Source organism: Macrotis lagotis, chromosome 2 (assembly GCF_037893015.1).
Source record: "Macrotis lagotis isolate mMagLag1 chromosome 2, bilby.v1.9.chrom.fasta, whole genome shotgun sequence".
NCBI lineage: Eukaryota > Metazoa > Chordata > Mammalia > Peramelemorphia > Peramelidae > Macrotis > Macrotis lagotis.
Window position 1 is genome coordinate 322,525,577 of NC_133659.1, and position 21,186 is coordinate 322,546,762.

At 41.9% G+C, this 21,186-nt stretch overlaps 1 protein-coding gene across 4 annotated transcripts in view; it reads left to right on the forward strand.

Moving 5' to 3' along the window:
• Positions 1-21,186, forward strand: part of TXNRD1 (thioredoxin reductase 1) — a 63,783-nt gene that overhangs the window by 16,478 nt on the left and 26,119 nt on the right. For all 4 annotated transcript variants that reach the window (XM_074226745.1, XM_074226747.1, XM_074226746.1 and 1 more), the window contains exons 2-4: positions 11,871-11,993; positions 14,608-14,680; positions 18,109-18,228. In XM_074226745.1, the coding sequence (XP_074082846.1) occupies positions 11,907-11,993; positions 14,608-14,680; positions 18,109-18,228 (280 nt within the window). In that variant the 5' untranslated portion in view covers positions 11,871-11,906. The remainder of the gene's footprint in view (positions 1-11,870; positions 11,994-14,607; positions 14,681-18,108; positions 18,229-21,186) is intronic.

Here is a 21,186-nt window from a genome sequence, read left to right on the forward strand (position 1 = left end):
CAAGTCTGATAGCATCTGCAGTGTTTTCAACCCAAAGACCCCCACCTGTAAAAGGAAGTAGTAGAGAGAGCACAGGACCAAGAGAGGAGTTCAGATCCCATCTTACACTTTCAATAGCCATGTGATTGGTCTCAGGCACATTGGTCTGGGGCTCAGTTTCTCACCTTCTATTGTTGAGTTTAGAACAGAAGATTTTATTTTATTTATTTTTTACAATCATTGTTTTTTTGTTTGTTTTTTTATTTTAAACAAGAAGTTTATTTAAACAGCAAGATGTTTGACTTGGAAGGGGAAACTATCTAGGATCAATTTCTTTATAGTAATTTATCCCTACTGAGAGACAGAGATTCTCCTACATGTAACAGCTACGTACAAAAAAAGTTATAAAATCGACCTTGGTTTTGCAATGATAAAAGAAAAACATTGAAATTATCCAATCAAACAAGGTATTCAGGGATTTTTTTTTTGTGGGTTTTTTTTTTTGTTGTTAAACAGTGAGAGCAAAATAACTTCACTGGAATATAAAGATAAAAGTTGAATGAGCATGCCACTAATGGAGAAAAGGGATGTTTTCACAGAACCAGTTTGTTTTTCCCTCCCCATCTCCATTTGATGTTGAACAAAACATACCATTGGCCATTTAGTTTAAAAAAAAATATGCATTATGCCTGTGCACATACACCAGTTACGTTATGTACAATAAAGGAATGGGGGAAGGGAATCAAAGAGAAAACTCCTGCAGTAGTCAGGATGTGGATGAACCAAATCTTGGTTTTCTAATTGTGAATGTATTGTTTTCCTTGGGAGCATAGTTCTGGAGTACAGTTGCAGCTTCTCTTTTTAGTAAACACCTGTCTGCTACTGGAATACATCCATTGTATCTTCATCCTCCATTTCCAACTGTGCAGGTGTGTCTGCTTCATTGATGGGTTGCCCACAATCAGTGTTTTTTGCAAGGTTTAGTTTTACAATTTTTTCCCTCTCTCCCTTCCCTCACCCTGACTGAAAGAAATTGGATGTAAATTCTATATTTATGACCATGCTAAACATAGATTGAGATTGAACATGTTATGAAAGAATCAGATTCAAATGGAAGAAAGAACAATAGAGAGAAAAAATGACATACTTAAGAAATTGAAGAGAATAAGCTTCAGTCTTCATTTAAACTCCACCGTTCCTTCTCTGGATATGGATGGTCTTTTCCATCTCACGTCTTTTAAAATTGTCCCTGATTGTTGCACTGATGAAACGAACAAGTCCATCATGTTGATCATCACCCCATGTGGCTGTTAGTGTGTAGACTGTTCTTCTGGTTCTGCTCAATTCGCTCAGCAGCAATTTATACAAATTTTTTTAGGTTTAGAAGAGAAGCTTTTAAACTTTATTTGTGTCCTGGAGCCCTTGAACAGTCGTTCTGTTGAAGCCAAAGAAATCTTTTCAGAAAGATTTTTTTAGGTTTTTGCAAGGCAGTGGGGTTCAATGGTTTGCCCAAGGCCACACAGCTAGGTAATTATTAAGTGACTGAGGCCAAATTTGAACTCAGATCCTCCTGACTCCAGGGCCGGTGCTCTATCCATTGTGCCACCTAGCCGCCCCAGAAACATTTTTAATACATTAAAAATAACTAGTATTATAAAGAAAGACAATTATATTAAATTACACTTAATAAAATATTTTTGAAAAAAAGTGCTGAGCCCAGATTAGGAAACCCTGCCTTGAGAGATTTCTTTTAAGTTCTCTTCTGGGGTCAGGGCAGTTAGGTGGCACAGTGGCTAGAGCACCAACCCTGGAATCAGTAGGATCTGAATTCAAATGTGCCCCAAGACACATAATATTTATCTAGCTATGTGACCTTAGGCAAGTCTCTTAACCCCATTGCCTTGGGAAAAAAAAGCAACAACCCAAAAGAGGTCTTTTCTGGGGTCCCATTTGAGATCTTCTATGCACAGGTGTTTCCTTTGTTTGTTTATCCCCTTTATGCTTAGGTTATAGAAATAGGGAGCATTGACCTGTAAATAGTTATAGAAATAGCCCCCATTTGTATAATACCCTCTAAAGGCCCCAGAGCAATGTGCCTGAGATCAACTACATAGCTATTAGAAGTTTAAGATGGGATCTGAATTCCTGTCTTCAGCCTGTCCTCTATCAATTATTTCTTTTTTTTTCTTTTAAAGATTTTATTTATTTTGAATTTTATAATTTTTCCCCTAATCTTGCTTCCTTCCCCCCACTCCCCACAAAGGGCAGTTTGCCAGTCTTTACACTGTTTCCATGGTATACACTGATCCAAACTGAATGTGATGAGAGAGAAATCATATCCTTTTTTTTTTTTTAAAGGTTTTTGCAAGGCAAATGGGGTTAAGTGGCTTGCCCAGGGCCACACAGCTAGGTAATTATTAAGTGTCTGAGACTGGATTTGAACCCAGGTACTCCTGACTCCAGGGCTGGTGCTTTATCCACTGTGCCACACAGCCACCCCCGAGAAATCATATCCTTAAGGAAGAAACATAAAGTATAAGAGATAGCAAGGTCAGACAATAAGATAGCAGTTTTTTTTTTTCTAAATTAAAGGGAATAGTCCTTGGTCTTTGTTCAAACTCCACAGTTCTTTCTCTGGATACTGATGGCACTCTCCTTTGCAGACAGCCCTAGATTGTCCCTGATTGTTGCAATGAGCAAGTCCATCAAGGTTGATCATTGCCCCCATGTTGCTATTAGCGTGGACAATGTTCTTCTGGTTCTGCTCATCTCACTCAGCATCAGTTCATGCAAATCCCTCCAGGCTTCCCTAAGTCCCCTCCCTTCTGGTTTCTAATAGAACAATAGTGTTCCATGACATACATGTACCACAATTTGCTAAGCCATTGCCCAATGGAAGGACATTTACTTGATTTCCAATTCTTTGCCACCACAAACAGGGCTGCTATGAATATTTTTGTACAAGTGATGTTTTTACCCTTTTTCATCATCTCTTCAGGGTATAGACCCAGTAGTGGTATTGCTGGATCAAAGGGCATGTACATTTTTGTTGCCCTTTGGGCATAGCTCCAAATTGCTCTCTAGAAAGGTTGGATGAGTTCACAGCTCCACCAACAATGTATTAGTGTTCCAGATTTCCCCCATCCCTTCTAACATTGATCCTTATCCTTTCTGATCATATTGCCAGTCTGAGAGGTGTGAGGTGGTATCTCAGAGATGCTTTAATTTGCATTTCTCTAATAAGTAATGATTTAGAGCAATTTATCATATGGCTATGGATTGCTTTGATCTCCTCATCTGTAAATTGGCCTCTGCATATCCTTTGACCATTTGTCAATTGGGGAATGGCTTTCAACTATTTCTTTTTACAGATGGGGGGTCTTTGGGTTGGAAACACTGCAATTATTTATTAGTTTTACAACTAGATCATGTTTTCATTTCCCTCTCCAGAGAGTCAGTCCTGGAGGAGAGAGTGAGGCTGCTAACTTTATGCAGTTCTACCTGGATAAAATCCAATGCATACATATCAAGACAATACCCTTGCGACATCTTTCATTCTTTTCAAAAATAAAGGCTGGACAATGACAAGGAAAGAAAAATAGGAAAAGAGTGACAATTGAGTTAAGAGATTATCTGATGATCCATCCTGCAGTATTTATGATTCCAAAGCTGTCTTTTGCTGCTAGCTAGCTTTGGGCTAGATAGTCTCATCAATCACCAAGCATTGATTAAGGTCCTATTATGTTCAAGATACTGGAAATATACATACAAAGATGAAAATAATCCCGACACATAAAGAGCTTTTATCTTAATGGGAAGGCAACAAATACATACCTAAAAACCTTCATTTTTAACCCGGAGTTAGTGAACTTAGTAAAAAAATAAATAAATTATATAACTATATTTCATTATGATTGGGTAGCCAAAATGGATAGAGCATCAGGCCTGGAGTCGGGAAGACCTGAGTTCAAATCCACCTTAGATACTTCCTGGCTATGTAACCTTGGGCAAGGCCAAATATAAATCTGGATGACTTGATCCATGTGTCACTCTGATCTCCTTTGGGTCAGGCGTCATTCTTTCTAGAGATTTCAGACACCCTTTGAGGTGACTCATCCTGGAAGTTGGGGAATACTCACCTGTGTGGAAATGACCCAGTTTATAAAACATGCAGAAAGGGGATGACTTTGAGGGTAGCTGGTAAGGCAGTCATGGCTCCCAGCCATTGTTCCAGCGGCCTGTGGACACCCCAGCTATGTCAGTTGTTTGTGTGACATTTGTGTGACTTCTCTTCTTCCGCTTCCCATTTATTTAGTAAACAACCTGGCTACCTTCACCATCCACGCCTTTGTTTTCCGAGGCTTCCTGATACTCAGGCTTTGCCACTGTGCTATTTAGAATTTATGTAAATAGTTGGCAACTGTTTTATCCCACATCTGATGAACCACCCTGTCATTTGCTCCTGAGTCCCTGGAGCTTCTTTCCTCCTTTTCCAACTTGGAGGAAATGAGGGTTTAGGCATGATATCTTCGGGAATAATGTAATAAGGAGCAAAGAGCTATCTCTTTCCTGCAGATTTCCTATTTCCAAATAGTTCTGCCAGCCCAGTGACTGCTTAGTAAAGATGACTATCTGGTTTTAGATGGAAGTGATTGAATGATTGGGCCATACTGAGGAGCAGTTCCCCTGTGTGATGTCAGAGTGAGTGCCTGCCTGTCTGAGAATCTCCACCCTGTGAACTAGATAGCTATTTCCTGGGAGGGAATTATCAGTTAGTGACTGATTCAGTAGTCAAGGATGGGAACTTTTTTCCTTTCAACATGATTATCTTGTATGTGAATAACCAATTATTATTATTCACATGCAGTGATAATAACAGCTGGGTTTAGAGTTAATCTCAGTTAAAGTTCTGGCATTGCTCTCTGCTCTGCTCGTGACCATGGCTAAGTCTGCTTCCTTTCACTTTGCCTCTACTTCTTTTCTATAAAACTAGTGGGGTGGGCTTAGATGACTTGGAGGGTCCCTTGCCGCCTCTAAATCTTTGATCCTGTGACTTAGATTAGGTTCTTTTTGGGTACAGAGCGTTTGCTTTGCTCTTCTTTAATTTTTACAGCTTCTTTAATCTTTAATATGTAGTTGAAATGGTCACGTTTCTGTCCTGGTTCCACATCTCCCCTCTTCTTGGAGATGGGCTTCCTTTGAAAGTGATGCGTCTTGGGTGTACCCAGCTAGGAGGCCACTAGATGGTACCATAGTACACAGAATTCCAGACTTGCAATGAGGAAGACTCAGACAATGAGGAGCTGTGTGACCCTGGGCAAGTCACTCCATCCTGCCTGCCTCAGTTTCCTCATCTGTCAAATGATCTGAAGAAGGAAGTGACCAAACACTTCAATGTCTCTGCCAAGAAAACCTCAAATGAGGTCATGAAATGCCAGACATGACTAAAAATGATCAACAGCCACAAAAATCATAGTTATTTTCATCTTTGTCTTTTTTCATCCAAATGGATGCACTTCACCCCATTGCCGTCCCTTCCCCTTGAAGATAGGGGAACACTTCCTCGGCCCAGTGCTTGTAATAGAGAAAGGACTTCATAAATGTCTGTCGGCTGACTCATCTTGGGTGATATTGGAGCATTTCATTGAATGGCCGTTGGCTCGTGGCTCTTGGGCTAGAAGAGGTCTCAGAGGCCCTCTAGGCCGTTGTCGCTAAGTTGTTTAGGTCCTGTCGGGCTCTTCGTGACTCCTTTTGGGGTTTTCTTGGCAGAGATACTGGTGTGGTTTGCCATTTCCTTCTCCAGCTCATTTGACAGCTGAAGAAGCTAAGGCAAGCAGGATGAAGAGACTTGTTCAGAGTCACATGGCTAGTAAGTGTCTGAGGCTGGATCTGAACTCAGGAAGGAGGAGTCTTCCAGACTTCACTGCATCGCATAGAAACAGTGAAACCCCCAAAGGAGTCATTTCTTTGACTTTGAGTTGGAAGAGACCATAGAGGTCATAAAATTCAATGTCCTTACATTTATAAGATTAAAAATCACTTGCCTAAAGTTAAAGAGAAATAAATAGTAGCGGTACCTTAGTGTTCAATATTGGCTGAATTGGATAGAAGTTGGCCAAGGAGGGAGTGGTGGCATGATTTTTTTTTTTTGGAAGCAGAGATTTTGGAGAAGAGATTGCAATTTTTTTTTTTTTTTTTACGGTTAGGGCAGACCTGGAAACCTGATTGGATTAAGTTAATGAAGAGGAAATGCAAGTCTTGTTTGCATATTGGGCTTTGCCTGGGACCAGAAGAGAGAACCTATCTGGGAAGGGGAAGTGGTTGTTTGGGGCAGGGAGGTTAAAGGGAGAACCTAGGCACATTTAAAGGAAGACATCTGTTTTTTGGTGGTGGTGGTGGTGGGGAAAGAATGGGGGAGCAGGAATTGAAGGCGGGGGGAGTGAAAGTGATTCTTGAAAAGAGTGACCATGAATCCTTAGCAAAAATCCACAAAAGAAGGGGAGGAGTTCAGAAGGGACCACAGACCACAGCAGAGAAGTATGGGAGCCCCTCTCCACCTTCAGTGAGAAATTTATCAAAAATTCAGACTCCATAGTCTCTTAATCGGTCTTTAGAGAGGAAATGTTCATGTTTATTAAGTTTAAAAAAAAGGAAAATTATACAAATTGAAGGCAGAGGAGAGGATAATCATATTTTGGTCAGATAATGCAGTGTCTACTGGGGGGGAAAAACCATAACCACTTTTTCATGTTCAATTTTGATTGAACTTCAGCACTGAACTATTTAGCTACTTCAATCCTGGAGCAGGAGTCAAAGAGACAATATGGGCATGACTCTTAAGCTAAAATAAAAGTCCCAAATAGCAAAAGTAGTGGCAAACTTTGTTGAAGCAACTGTGTCTTTCCACAGTGATCTTTCTTTTCTGTTCCACCAAGCCCACCCAAGAGACAATATTTTTTTTTAGTCAGATTTGGGTGATGGAAGGCATGATTTCAGTTGGTAGAAGAGAATATGACTTAGAAATAGAATATGATGGAGTGGTTAACCGATGAGTTGTTTGTGGGTGGGGGCGGTGATTTACATTGGTCTGACAGGCCTCAATGTACATGCACAGAATAGAGTTTTGATTTGTCAAGCCCCCAGGAATCCCTCTCTTGGAGGAAGGTGATATATCAGCTCTTTTGGATGAGGATGAATCGTACTAATCAATCATTTGAGCAAGAATTTCTTTCATGCCAGTCAGAATGGCCTCCTGGTGTTCATTCTGGTCTAGGTGCATCTTTCACCAAAGTAGATTGCCACTCTCCTCCTTAGTCACTAGTGATGTCAGAATCACCTGGGGGCCGTTATGACGCACATCAGAATCTCTTCCATATTGATTTAGGCACTTGGTAACATTATCTGTGTTCTGTTGTATTTTTATTTAGTTAACTATTCTCAGTTAAATTTTAATCTGCTTTCACTGCTTTAGATAAAGTACTCCCTCTTCCTCCTGACCCTGCTTTTTCTCACTGGCAAAATGAGAGGGTTGGGCAGGAGGAGAGAGGTTCATGGCCTGGAATCTTTGAATATTTAAAAAAAATTATTTCAATAGAATTGACTTCCTTTGTAATCTTATGTATAATTTTATTTTGCATGTGTATTTTGTTAAGTGGTTAAAAAGGTGATTCTTAGAAGGGTCTGTAGATTTCCCTGGACTACAGATGGACCGGCCTATCACACAAAAGTGCCTTTTTCGGCATCTCCTATCCTGTCTATATAAACACCGGAACCATCCGACTTTCTGGTCCTGATCTTGTTAGCGTTTACCACTCAGTAAAGTTGGAGCCCTGGGTTTGGTTAGATTCATAGTGTCTTCATCCCTTCAGAAAACATTATTGAGTGCCTACTGTATGGAGGCTTAAGAAAGGCAAGAGAAGGTCTCTGGCCTCTAGGTAGGTCACAGTCTAACAAGCATATATTAACCACCTATTGGGGGCCAGGCTTTCCAAAGACCAGACAAGTTATGGTCATTGATCTGGGGAGCTTCTGATCTGTCTTTCCAGCTGCTCAGATCCTATAGTTGTCCACCTCCCTTTTTGTTCTGCTCCTGCCATCTCCCCAAGGGAAGAAGGTTTGAAGTGAGGTGGGTCTCCATTCCTTGTTCTTGTTCTTGCTGCTATTTGGCCTTGAGAATCCACATCCAATCCTGTCTTTCTGGGGCTTCCCAGTTGGTAGTAGTCAGCATGACAAGGCATTTCTCAGGATTGTTTTATAGCCATCCTTAGGGGAGGTTTCTTCCTGTGGGATGGTGGTTTTAGTTTTTCTTTCCCCTGATAAGTCTTCCCCAATTGCTTTGTCAGAATGACTGGGCTTCTGTGCATAAAGGAAATGACTATATGATCATACTTAAAATCTTTTCTGGGAGTGGGAAGGAGGAAGAAGGAAGGACAGCATCTCGAGCATGTCTTTGTTGGTGTGTCTGCTTGCCAGACACAGGATGTTTTTTGGTTTTTCTGAATTATGTATCCAAAAACTAGTTTCCCCTTTATCCTCATTGGAACGATTAAGAAAAAAAATCAGGCATGTTGACTTGGCTTGCTACTGGCCATTCCAGTGAGTAGTAGAGGATGAGAGGATCTTTGACTAGAGCTAGTTCAAATCTCTTATTGCACAGATGAGTAAACTGAGGCCCAGGGAAGATCATAGGGTCATTGACCCCGAGCTGAAAAGGGATTAGAGGGCAGAATAGTGGTACCTTCTATTTTACAGACACAGAAAAAGAGACCCAAGGAAGTTGTGATTTACCCTGGGTCACAGATATTGTCTGTCTGAGGTGGGATCCCTGGAACCCCCCCATGTTGCCAGCTTTCGATATTGAATTCTCTTTTCCTTCCACAGTTGTCTTGAGTTGAAGGCGGAGCATCAGTCATAATGCCCTTTGGATATTGGCTGCCCTTACCCACCTCTAACTTTACGCCTGCCAGGTTTCCCTGCGTCTGGTATGAGTACTGCTGGGTTCCTGGTGCTTTCACGTTGCCCCTTGAGCAGCCCCCACCGATGCCCTCCAGAAGGAGACAGAGGCGGCACCACTGCCTCAGGTCCTGCCCTCCTTCCTGGGTTGCCCCCTTGCTCCTGTCCACCCCCCAACCCCCTCCAGCCGATCCCACCTCCTGCTCACCACCCCCTCCACCTGATAGCAGACCTGTTCAGTTTCAGCTGGTAAGTGGAGGGGCTGCCCTCCCTTGGCAGATCCTCAAAACTCCTTTCCTCCTCTGCTCCCCCTTCTCTTTCCATGGGACTATTGGCATGTACTGGTAAGGATCTTGGGTTTCATCTTATTCAACCTCATCCTCTTACCCAGGAGGAAACTGAGGGCCAGAAAGGTTAAAGAGAGCCATGAATCAAACTTGGACCTTTCCATTTTCCTCATTGCCTTTTATAGTAAAATCATCTAATTTTTCATGATAATACAATATTTTCCTTTACAATAAAGAAAACACAGATGAAAAATTTTACACGACCCATTACCATCTCACATTCCTCTCAAATCTGAGTAATAAAGGACAGCCTCTTAAATTAGATTACATTCCCAAAGCTGGTTATCACCAGCTAGGGTGAATCAGGGCCAAATGGGGATAAGAATTACAGAGTGATTTCTTCTTAGCTTTCCCATTTTAATTAAAGCGGTAATTCTTTAGGACCGGAAACTTTAATATGCATGGATTATAGATTTGCTCATCCTAAATCTAATACAAAGGACTTGAAACTAAAGAAATCTACTTTGCAAATTGCCTCTGTCCAGATAGATTGCAGCAGCCTCCATCTAGAGTATTAACCCACAGGAAAGGTGAAATGAGAATGTTTTGGGTCGATGTTTCAGCCTTTGTTTTTCCTCTTCACCATAGAGTCTTAAAAATAGTCTGAAAATCTTTGACTGGTATGATAGAGTGCTTGGCATCCTACCTCTATTCTGGAGGGGCTGCCCTGCTGGTTCCTTGCCTCAGTCCATCCTTGGCTGACCTTTGCCTGGAGAAAGTTTCCACCTTGAACTCACTCAGGGCAAACCTGGATTCTTTTGACAACCTATTAATATAAAAGGATTCTGGAAGAAAATCTGCTACTGTGATACTTTCAGAGACCCAGCCTAGGTTTTTTTGGGGGGATGACAGAAATGGGTTAGTGAATATTTATTGATGTTATTTTTTACATCGGTGTCATTTTCCAGAAAATTCCCCATTTCCCTACATTTGTGCCTTTCATTGAAGCAAAGAAATGCAGTTAGATCATATCTGACTGTGTAGGCCTCATTCCACTCCTGTGGTCCTCTACTCTCTACTGAGTGGAAGGAGATATATTTCATCATCCATGACTTCATTAATCACGGTACTGACATTTTCCATTGGATGGTAAGAGATCTAAGGCAGGAAAAGACCTTAGAGATCATTCAATCTAACCCTACTCTTTTTTACAGATGAGGACACTGAGTCCTAGGGAGGTTAATTGACTAATTGAGGAGCAAGTGGGTAGTAAAGGCTAGAGAGGATTCAGGCATAAAGTCTGTGACTCAGCCTTTCAGACTATAACCTAATGTCTTTAAATCATTAGCGCCTCATTGACTAGAGGATGATAACAGCTGACGTTTTATGGTTTAAGAAGGTTTGTATGATGCCCTTATGCTAAATCTAACTTGAACCTTGAAACAAACCAGTGTGGTAGGTTCTACTGTGGCCTCAATTTGGACTCTTAGACTCAGAGAATTTCTCAGGGACTTGCCCACCTTACATGGCTAGGAGGTGCCGCAGGCATTCATTTGAACCCATGTCTTTCCTTACCCTACCAAGTCTTTCAGTCTTTCTTCCAGTGTTTGGTCTGGTCTTTGAGCTCTTGGGGATCTGGTAAAAGGAAAGTCCTTCCACCTAGGCTGATTGACAATTTAAGAAATCCCAAATTTATCAGTTTCCTTTGTTTTTACATATATCCTTTCTTCTGCCCTGCTTAGAGAGACACCCCTATGTAAGCAGTGATGAGCTAGAAAATGTTTCACAATCAGCTCTTGTGGGGGGGTGTTTATACTTGACACACTTTTAAGTTTAATCTCCTTTAACATTTCATAAGTCTCAAAGCAGCAAAAACAATGAATCAACCCTTGAATTTATAGCATTTGCCGATTTCAAGGGCATAAATGTTCACCCTGAAAATTTTAATAATTGGCTTGGCTCTCCTGAGTAGACTTTCCAGCAGCTTTGAGTTGGCTCCAATCTGGAAGAGAATTTATTTTTTAATGGAATAGAACACTAAACACATCAACCAATTTTGACTTTGTATTATTTGTTCAGCACCCATAGACTCCCACCTCTACAAAGAAGGGAGGGTGGTACATTTTCTTCTCTTGTCTTTGGGAATGAGTTTGGTGACAAGTTATATTTGGGGATAAGTCACACAGTGGAATGGTGTTTCTGTTCTGTTCTTTTGACATGACTCTATAGTCCCAAATCTGCTTCTTTTACATTCTATAAATTCATCTCAACTTCCCTTTCTGATAACTGTTACAATCTTAGAAGTTGATTGGGTACAGAGAGGGTCATCACTCACTCAGAGTCACACAGCCAGATGGATAGAAAGTAGGATTTGAACTCGGGTCTTTTGAAACCAAGTTCACCTCTCTTTCTACTATGCATTATTATAACCTTTCCACTGAGGGTCAGTGGCATGTGTAAAACTCCTATGGAGAAGGACAGTCTTCTCCAAATTCAGAAGAGTTTACATTTGTTTTCTGGTATCAGGAACCAAGAAGAAAATGCATGGACATTTTGGTCACTTGTGTTGTTTTATTCCAAAAGGCAGTTTTCTTGGAGTCCCTGCCAAGGGTGCTTTGGACTGAAATGTTTTCCCTTTTTGTTTTCCTTCAGGCCAATAAGGAAGACATATCTCAAAAGCTGTTGAGAATGAATGGGTCAGATGAGACCCCCGAGTCCTATGACTATGACTTGATCATCATCGGAGGGGGTTCTGGAGGCCTGGCAGCTGCCAAGGTATGTGCATTTGGGGTGACTCTGCTCATCTGCTAGCACCTGCTGAATGCATCATCTGTTGGTGAAGGGATGAGGGGTGTAGTCTTAGAGATTGTTTGATACAGAGGAGGAAACTCAGGTCCAGGAAATGTAAAAAACAAAAACCCCAGCACCCCGAACTCTTCCAGGATTAGAGCACCAGAAAAGACACCTTGAAAACCTTCTCATCTCTTTGTTTCATATTTCATGAGAAAATCAAGGTAGACTCTCCCTGTCGATTTCCACTGGTGGACAATTAAATACGAAAAATTGTTGACCAGAAAGGAGAAGTCTTCATCTCTAACCTGTCAATCTAGAAAGCACAGTTCGTCTTCCGGGGCAATCCTGTTAGAGATACTGCGAGCCCTACTCTTCCCTTCTCTGTTTGATCAGTTGGTCGCAACAAGCATTTTTGAATTATTTTTCATTATCTGTAAGTATTATATTGCTATTTGTTAATAGCTTTTATTACACTTTGGCATCATTATCTCATTTGATTCTTGGGAAAGTATGTGATATTCTTTCCCCCATTTTACAGGTGAATATGCTCAGGGCCAGTAGGTGGTACCAAAGAGCATGGAGCTCTGGACTTGGAGTCAGGAGACTCATGGCTTGAGTTCAAATTCAGCTTCAGTCTCTTCCTAGCTGTGGGACCCTGGGCAAGTCATTGAATGCCTCAGTTTCCTCATCTGTAAAAAGAGTTAGAGAAGGAAATGCCAAGAAAACCCCATGTGGGGTCAGGTAGAGTCAAAATAACTGAGAACAACTGAGCGACAAATCAGAGGTTGAGAGCCAGAGTGACTTGCCCAGGGATTTGAACTTCGGTTGAGCCTGGCTGCTGCCCTCTACCCTTTTTTTTAAAATTTTTTTTGCAAGGGAAATGGGATTAAGTGGCTTGCCCAAGGCCACACAGCTAGGTGATTATTAAGTGTCTGAGGTCGGATTTGGACCCAGGTACACCTGACACCAGGGCCGGTGCTTTACCCACTGTGCTGCCTAGCTGCCCCCCACCCTTTCTGCAGGTGCATCTAAGGTCTGGGACTTCAAAGGCAAAATGAGATAATCCTTTGATAGGAGAGGCCCCCTGAGTGTGTGTGAGTCTATATAGTAAAGGAGGAAGGGGCAGGGCTCCCTCCTGGGGACAAGGCCTCCTCTCAGAAGCATTTGTTAGTGGCCTTCCATGGGCTGGGCCTCAAAGAAAGTCAGGGCTTCTAAAGGCAGAGGTGATGGAGGGAGTGTTCCTCATCTCCTGGGTGGGAGAGGAAAGATCCATCTTCTCAAGGCCACAAGCCATCTGCTAAATTATTTGTAAGGAAGATTTTTTTTCCCCTTTCCTGAATCGCTCCATTGGAGCGGGCAATTGACATCCAACAGCTGTGATCCTGTGAGTCTCTCAGAGGTGATGGGAAAAGAAAATGAGATCATTCACGGGGGTTTGGGAGGGGAGCCGGGGGTGGGGGGCCGGCATGGAGAGGTGGGGGCTCCCTCCAAGGGCCCATGTGAAGATGAGTCTGTGCCTTTGAGGATGGCTGGAGGATCACAATTTTGGACCATCTGCTATAGCATCTGCCAGAGGCAAATGAAGTGGTGATCAGGGAGGGAGGAGTAAAATGAAGCCAAGAAAGGCAAAAAAAAAAAACCCCAACTCTTTTGCTTTAAAGTTAAGCTTTGGGTGCCCATTCCCCTACCAATACCAAGGCTTAGGTTTAGATCAGAAGGTAAATATTTGATAAATACTTATTGTATCTGCTGGACACTGGGCAAACAGAGACAAAAAATGAATGAATGAATGAAAAAGTATCTATTTAGTACCTGCTGTTCCCCCAATGGGGAGCCGGTGATTGTTTTACCTATAACATGGGAGTTTTAGACAGCTAACTAGTGTTGAGAAGGTAAGAGATTTACCCACTGTCATGCTGCCATGATGAGTCAGATTCAGAATTTGAACCTGAGGGCATCCTCATGTTAAGACCACCTTCCTCTCTTCTTCCCACCAGACTTCCTCTAACATAGTGATTATTTTCAATTGTTTTCAAACCTATTGAGAAACACATGATCCTGTGCCTTGGAGACCCCATAGACAGGAGCTGAGAACCAGTCTTTACAGGAAAGATGGTTCTTGATGGTTTCATAAGAAATCTCTCTCATTCAACCTTAATTAAATGTGGTAACGGCTTATTAGTTGAATATGGTCAATTCAATTTCTGATCTCTTTATAAAAATGCGTAGAGACAAGGGCTCTTGGAAATGAACATATCTATTCTTCTTGGTCACTTAAGTTTCTTGGAAATGGCCTGACCTTTCCCTATTATTGCTTAATTATGAATGGAGAGCCCACGGTGTCTGACTTCGATAATAATTTTCTTGGGGTGAAGCTTCCTTGTGCATTTAAGACTGCCCCCAAGTATTTCTGTATATTTTTTTCCATTTTCATTCCAGTTATGGTTGTGACCTTGGCATGTGAAATTTTGCCAGGATTAATAATTGGTTACGCTTCAGTCATTATTGCTTAATGAAAAACAGCATGGCCCTTTAACTACAAGATACTTTCCGGGCTCGTTTATGGATATTAATTTTATTAAATTTGTTCCCCTAGGAGGCAGCCAGTTATGGCAAGAAGATATTGGTGTTGGATTTTGTCACTCCGACTCCTCTAGGAAATAGATGGGGTGAGTTTTTCTGAAGATCTCAGATGCACATCGGTAGGATTGAAGTATTTATAGTTTTTTTAGCTCTGAAGTCATTTGTTTATGAAATCCATTAATGAAATTAGCTCGACACCAGTGACTCTAGCACTTGAGAGCCAACTGAATTCATCGGCATTCAGCTCGTTAAGGACTGCCCGCTTGGGTTTTGCTGCCTTGAATTATCAAGTAATGAATCAAAACCGGAGCCTCTGATGCCAGGTCAAGCCTTTGGGGCCACTTCATTTACCCGAGAGTCGAGTGAGATCTCTGTGATGTTGTTCTCTCTCTCTTCCCTTCAGAATTAGAGTCTTCACTTCATCTGGTTCTCATAAAACCAATGTCCTCATTACCAAGGTCACTACAGCTCAATGACTCCTCTGCTGGCATTCTCTTTAAAGAAGTCATTTACTATCCCTTGGCATTTGAAGAAAAAGTTTTATTCATCCCTTTGTTTTTGCCTTGTGGTCCACTCTGGCTATGTCCCTTCTTCTACCATGACCCCGTGGAGAGGGTTTCTTTCTGTTTTTAAAATGTTAACTCTTGATTAATACTAATTACATACACGCATTTATAGAGGGACATATACATGTATAAACACATGTGTATAAATATACATGTATATAATTTTTCATACACACACACACACACACACACACACACACACAAAGATCGGTCCCTGGAGTAAAGTTCTCACTGTTTGCATGTGAATTGATTCCCAAATATTTTATGCATTAAGTAATTAAGCCTTTTGCAAACCATAAACCATTATTAAAAGCTACATTATTAAATATTACTAAAATTATACTAGAGAGAAAATAGTGTAAATGAAAAGAACACTGAAAGCCATACATACCATCACTGTAGTGACCAATCTTGCTTCTAGAGAAGCAATGAGGAAGTGAACTTCCTTTAGGTCAGTGGTGTTTAAACTGAGTTCTATGAACTTTAAAAAAAAATTACATAAAGTTTCAATTCTATAAAAGTAAATTATAATAAAGTTTCTTTTATAAACTTTTATCTTTTATTCGTTTGAAAGCGTGATTGTGGGGCAGCGGATAGAGCACTGGCCCAGGAGTCAGGAGAATCTGAATTCAAATCCAGCCTTCGATACTAGCTGTGTGGCCTTGGGCAAGTCACTTAACCCTGATTGCCTTGCAGCCAGGGCCATCTCTGGTTATCCTGATTCATAGCTGGGCTCTGGAGAAGAAAGTGAGGCTGGTGACTTAGCACCCCTCATTCAGATCCAATTTACATGCTTGTCAAGGTCTTCTTTAAGAAAGGACAAACATCATCACCTACTAGATGTATGACCTTGGGCATGGCACGTCACCCCATTACCCTACAAAACAAAACAAACCATAAAGGTTATCTAACTGAAAGCATGCTTCTGAGAAGGGATTTGGCTTTCACCACTCTGCTAGCACCCCAAACAGGTTGAGAAGCCCTGCTTTGGCTAGAGATTAGAGGTAAAGGGTGATGGTTATAGGGTGAAAAGTTACATTTGCTGTCCGATGTGGAGTGTCAATTTTTGTTGATCTGTTTGAATTTGTTACAAAGGGAAGTTCATTAGATGGCTTAGGAAGGATATTGTGTGTGGTATTAATTGGAAAGAACTGATTTAAACATAAAATGCATTAATTTTAAAAAAACTTTTAAAAATTAATAATTAAAAAAATAGTTGGCCAAATCGAAGCCTCTCTAACCCTAATGATTTCATCCATAAAAACAGGAATGCTATTTCTTGCCCTCCCAAGTTTTAAAAGTTTATTATGAGGATCAAATGGGATTATGTTCATGAAAGCCTTTTCAAAATGCTAAAGCATGTTATTACTGCCACCTAAGCCTGGGAGGGATTAAAATCTCTGCCCAGGGTAAAGTGGCAGGTGAGTGGTGGAGATGGTACTGAACCGTGGCTGCTTATTTCCACTCCCCAGCTCCAGTCCATTGTTCTTCCTGATGCAGACAAATTACCAGGATTCTTTAGTAGACTGACTGGTAGATGCAGAGGGGCTCAGCGTTTAGGAATGGAATGTCAGATTTGGCCAGTGGGCCTTCCCGGACCACCCTGACTGTAGGAACAGACATAACAATTCATTCTCGATGGGAAGGTAGACTGGCTTAATTAGCTTTCAGTCTGCTATGGTAGATCTAGGCTTTATATCTTTAATCATGAGCAACACTTATGAGGAGAAAGCCAATTCCATTTTTCTTGCCTCCATAATTGCATATCTGGGGAAGCTAAATGACTCTTCTCCCTTGGGTGGCTTCTTCTCTCAGTCTCTTGTGTTCTATCCTATACTCTGTTTAACTTGGAGGCAATGAGGTGGCAGAACATCCTGGTTTGCATTTTTCTTTCTCAGGAAGATGACTTTGGTTTATCTGAAAGTTGTGGGAAGAGTCACATTCCCATCTCTGCTTGTTTATTGACTGGCCTTGGACTAATCAACTCCACCCCCTGAACCTCAGTTTTCCTCATCTGTAAAATGAAGGGATCATGGCAGATGCCTCTGAAGTCCCTTTCAGTTCTGATTGTGAAATCCTATGATTGTAAATTTATTTTTACTCATTGGGCAAAAGTAGGGAGGATTCATTGTTGTAGGTCTTCATTGACCCATCATGACTGAATTTTCTCCCTCAATCTCTCCTCCTATCAATTGCGTGAGGCTTTCATTTCTTTTCTCTGAGCTTATTTTCCCTTCTGAAAAACAGGGGTGAGGAGCAGAGATGGGTAGGGAACAGCCTCAGAGGAATGCCTAAAGATTAGGGAGCGAAAAGTTGGATCAATCCACTCAGCACTTATCAAATCCTTCCCAAGTTCCAGACAACATCTTATGATCATAAATTTTGTAGCAGACTCCAGCCTACTTTGGTGAAGGGCATTTATGAACTGGGAGTTCCCTATAGGGATGAAAAAAAAAGCCACTAGGCACTTGAGCTATAGATCTAAAATAAGACCAGGCCTGCCCGTAAAGAGCTTACATTCTACAGGGATCAACTTTATGATTTCCATTGTCTTCAAATTGTCACAAATATAATTACAGAGCTATGTTTGCATAAAATTAGATAAATGCAATATAGATCAAGGGCAGGGGCTTGCATTTTTGTTTTTATTTCCTCAGGACCTAGGCCAGTGCTTGTCACATAGTAGGCATGTATTATGTGTGTTGAAGGGATGAACTAATTATTAAGTTAATTTAAATAAATCATTAATAACTAATAAGCTAATTATTCATATAGATACATTAGATAAATCCATTTTTAGATGAATTGGAACATCAGCCACACAGGCCAGCACTATTGGTGAAAAATTTGTGGATTAGAATTATAATAATTCTTGCCATTGACTTTGTTGGGCATGATTTGAGGCATCAACTGTACTAAAAGCATTTCTTTTTAAAATATCCTTGCAGGTCTTGGAGGGACATGTGTGAATGTTGGCTGCATTCCTAAGAAACTCATGCACCAGGCGGCTCTGTTAGGGCAGGCCGTGCGAGATTCCCGCAAGTACGGCTGGCAAGTGGAGGAGGAAGGTATGGAGATCAAATCTATTTATTCTGTTTGTGGTTTGTACTGGTGATCTTGTGACGGATGCCAGTTGTTAATAGCTCATTGAGTAATACATACGAAGGTGGTTTTTGTAGGCTCTCTCTCTCCCCCCCCTTTCTTCTCCCTCCCTACCTCTTCCCTTTTTTCAAGTAGCCTTAGCCGTGACTGCTTGGAGAGTGGAATCTTGCTATGATCAAGATCTGGAGAAGCTTCCATTGTCAAAGGTTGGCAAATGAATCTTCCTCATTTTCTGTTGTTACATTAAATGCCCCACTCTTGAAGTGATTCTCATCACCGATTTTCAGAGGTAAGGCACACTAAGACTGAGAGCTGGTGTCCATCCCTTTTCCCAGCCTATGGGTAACATCTTCTGAGAGGAGTCTGGGCTGCCCTGACAAGCGTCTGGGGTCATGAATTGGATTTAACTCTACTTCCATCATTTACCATGTGTGGGATCATGGATGAACCTATTTTTTTTTTAAGTTTTTTTTTTGCAAGTCAATGGGGTTAAGTGGCTTGCCCAAGGCCACACAGCTAGGTAATTATGAAGTGTCTGAGGCCAGATTTGAACTCAGGTCCTCCTGCCTCCAGGGCCGGTGCTCTATCCACTGCGCCACGTAGCTGCCCCATGGATGAACCTTAACCCCCCCACCTAGGACTCAGGCTTCTGATCTATAAAGTGAGAGATGATTCTGGTGGTCCCCCCGCAGTGGGTGGGAGGGCAGAGGGACAGGGATGATTCCTCATAGCTCTGAGTCTAAGATTCAGTCACCTGCTTTACTGGCCGCGTGATGATGGGCAAGTTTCTTAATTTAAGGTTAGCTTGTGTCTTTCAAAGCTCTGCCACTTGCCTCTGCTTCTTTCTGGTCGTCCTTTTATTTCTTTTTTTTTTTTTTTTTGATATTTTCTTTTTATTTTTCTAATTAGATGTTATGAAAGTTGAAATTTCAACATTCATCCATTTGCATATTTATAAGTTAGACACTTTTCTTCCCCCCTCCCTTCCCCCCTTCCCCTCATAGGAGAACAGTCTAGTTATACATGCACACTTTCATTTCTTTTTAAAAGATGCTTATCTAGGCATTGTTCCCAGAAGGACAGAGATAGGAACTAGACTGATTTCATGACTAGAGAAGTCTCCATACCAGCAGGTCAGACTTAATCTGCAGTTCATAAACTGTGATAGTATTAGATAGTATTAGAGAGTTAACTGGAACATTGGAAGGGTAAGTGACCAACCCAGGATCACGTGCCCAAGGCCGAATTTGAATCCAGATCTTCCTGGTTTAAATGCCAACTTTCTATTGATTATATATCCCTTTCTCAAGAAGACCACTTTTTTGTTCTGAGACAATTGGGGTTAAGTGACTTGTCCAAGGTCACGCAGCTAGTAAGTGTCTGAGATAAGACTTGAACTCGGGTCCCCCTGATGCCAGGGTCGGTGCTCTATCCACTTTGCCGCCTCGCTGACTTGAAGGCCACTGTTAAGACGCACACATTATGGAGCTGGAGGGCAGTTCCGTCATTAGCTCTGTTACCAGAGCTCTCATTAGCAAGGATTAATTGATCAAATTATGTGGTGTAGCTGTCAGCTTGGATCCTGATAAGTTGGAGTTAATAAGCTTCAGCCGAGAAAAGAAGAATGGTCAGTCCTGGAGGGAAGAGCCTTAGCCCTAGACACCAGAGTCCAATTCTTGTCTTTTCAGATTCAAAATATATTCCCCTTTCTTAGATTTGAGGAAAAATTTTCCTGGCATTACAGAGCTGAGAATCCCTGAGGGCCAAGAAACAGGCATCTGGTCTGGTCCCTTGGCTGGCGGCCAGGAGACCCGAGTTGAGGTCCAGGCTTGTAAGGATGATGTAAGGACTCACCCCACGCTCTTCAGGATAGGAGGAAGTTGTGTGTGGTTGATGCACCTCCTGAGCCTCCTCTGCTGTCTGCTCCCCATGTATGGTGCGGTCTCTTAAATCTGGGTGGTGAGGGCACCACAGAGAGAGGACCCAGCCTTGCACGTGGTTTCTTCAGCGACACGGTGACTGACGACTCTAGACTTGCTGCTGTTGTGAAAAATGCTCCCAGACCATGAAGGGTGACTCGATTTGCCTCTGTCTTTTTGGAGAAACTGCTCTTCAAATCTTTCAGTCTCAATGAGAACATTTGGTCTAAATAAAAGGAAATAAGTAGAATGTCATTAAACAGAGAGCATGTTAGGGCAGCAGGGAGAGGGCCTCATGTCGAGGGGCCTGCGGGTGCTTGGAGACTCTGCTGCAGATGGGGGGGTCTTCGGCGGGTGCCAACCGCCTTGGGATCTGGGAAGACGGGGGTCAGGGAGAGAAGGACCTTCTATGCCAGATGGAGATGATCAGAGGGAAATTAGAATGGGGAATAACTGGGCGAGTCACCCTGTAGTCCCTCGAGACTGGAGAAAGGCTACGGCAAGGGCACAGTCAGTCAGACACCTCAACTGTGCAGTGCGGTGCCTCTTCCAGCGGAGGCTCAGATGCCCTGGATTCCTTGGCAATGCTAATTTTGTGAACTAAAGCAGGATTGATTGCCCTCATAAAAGTTGGCTGGGTGGAAGTCTGCCCACAGAGTCTTGTTGAATTCCTTTGGGTTGTTCCACTGGAAGGGAGTGTGGCTCAGGAGACAGGCGTCTACCCGTCTTGGCAGAGCGGCCCTAAAGAAGTCATTTCCACTCTCCCTACCCTGGGAGTACTTTAAGACTATACCAAACACAGAAGAAGGTCCCCTCCTGCATGAGTAAAGAGAGTGTCTTTGCCCAAAAGGTCCCTATAAAATAAAAAATAAAAATATAATATAAATATGCATAAAAGAAAATAAGATTAACATATCAAAAATAAAATATAAAAACCACAGACCTAGTCCCTAAGTAACTTAGTCTGAGTCATAGCATTTGGACCTGAAAGGGATTGACAAGATT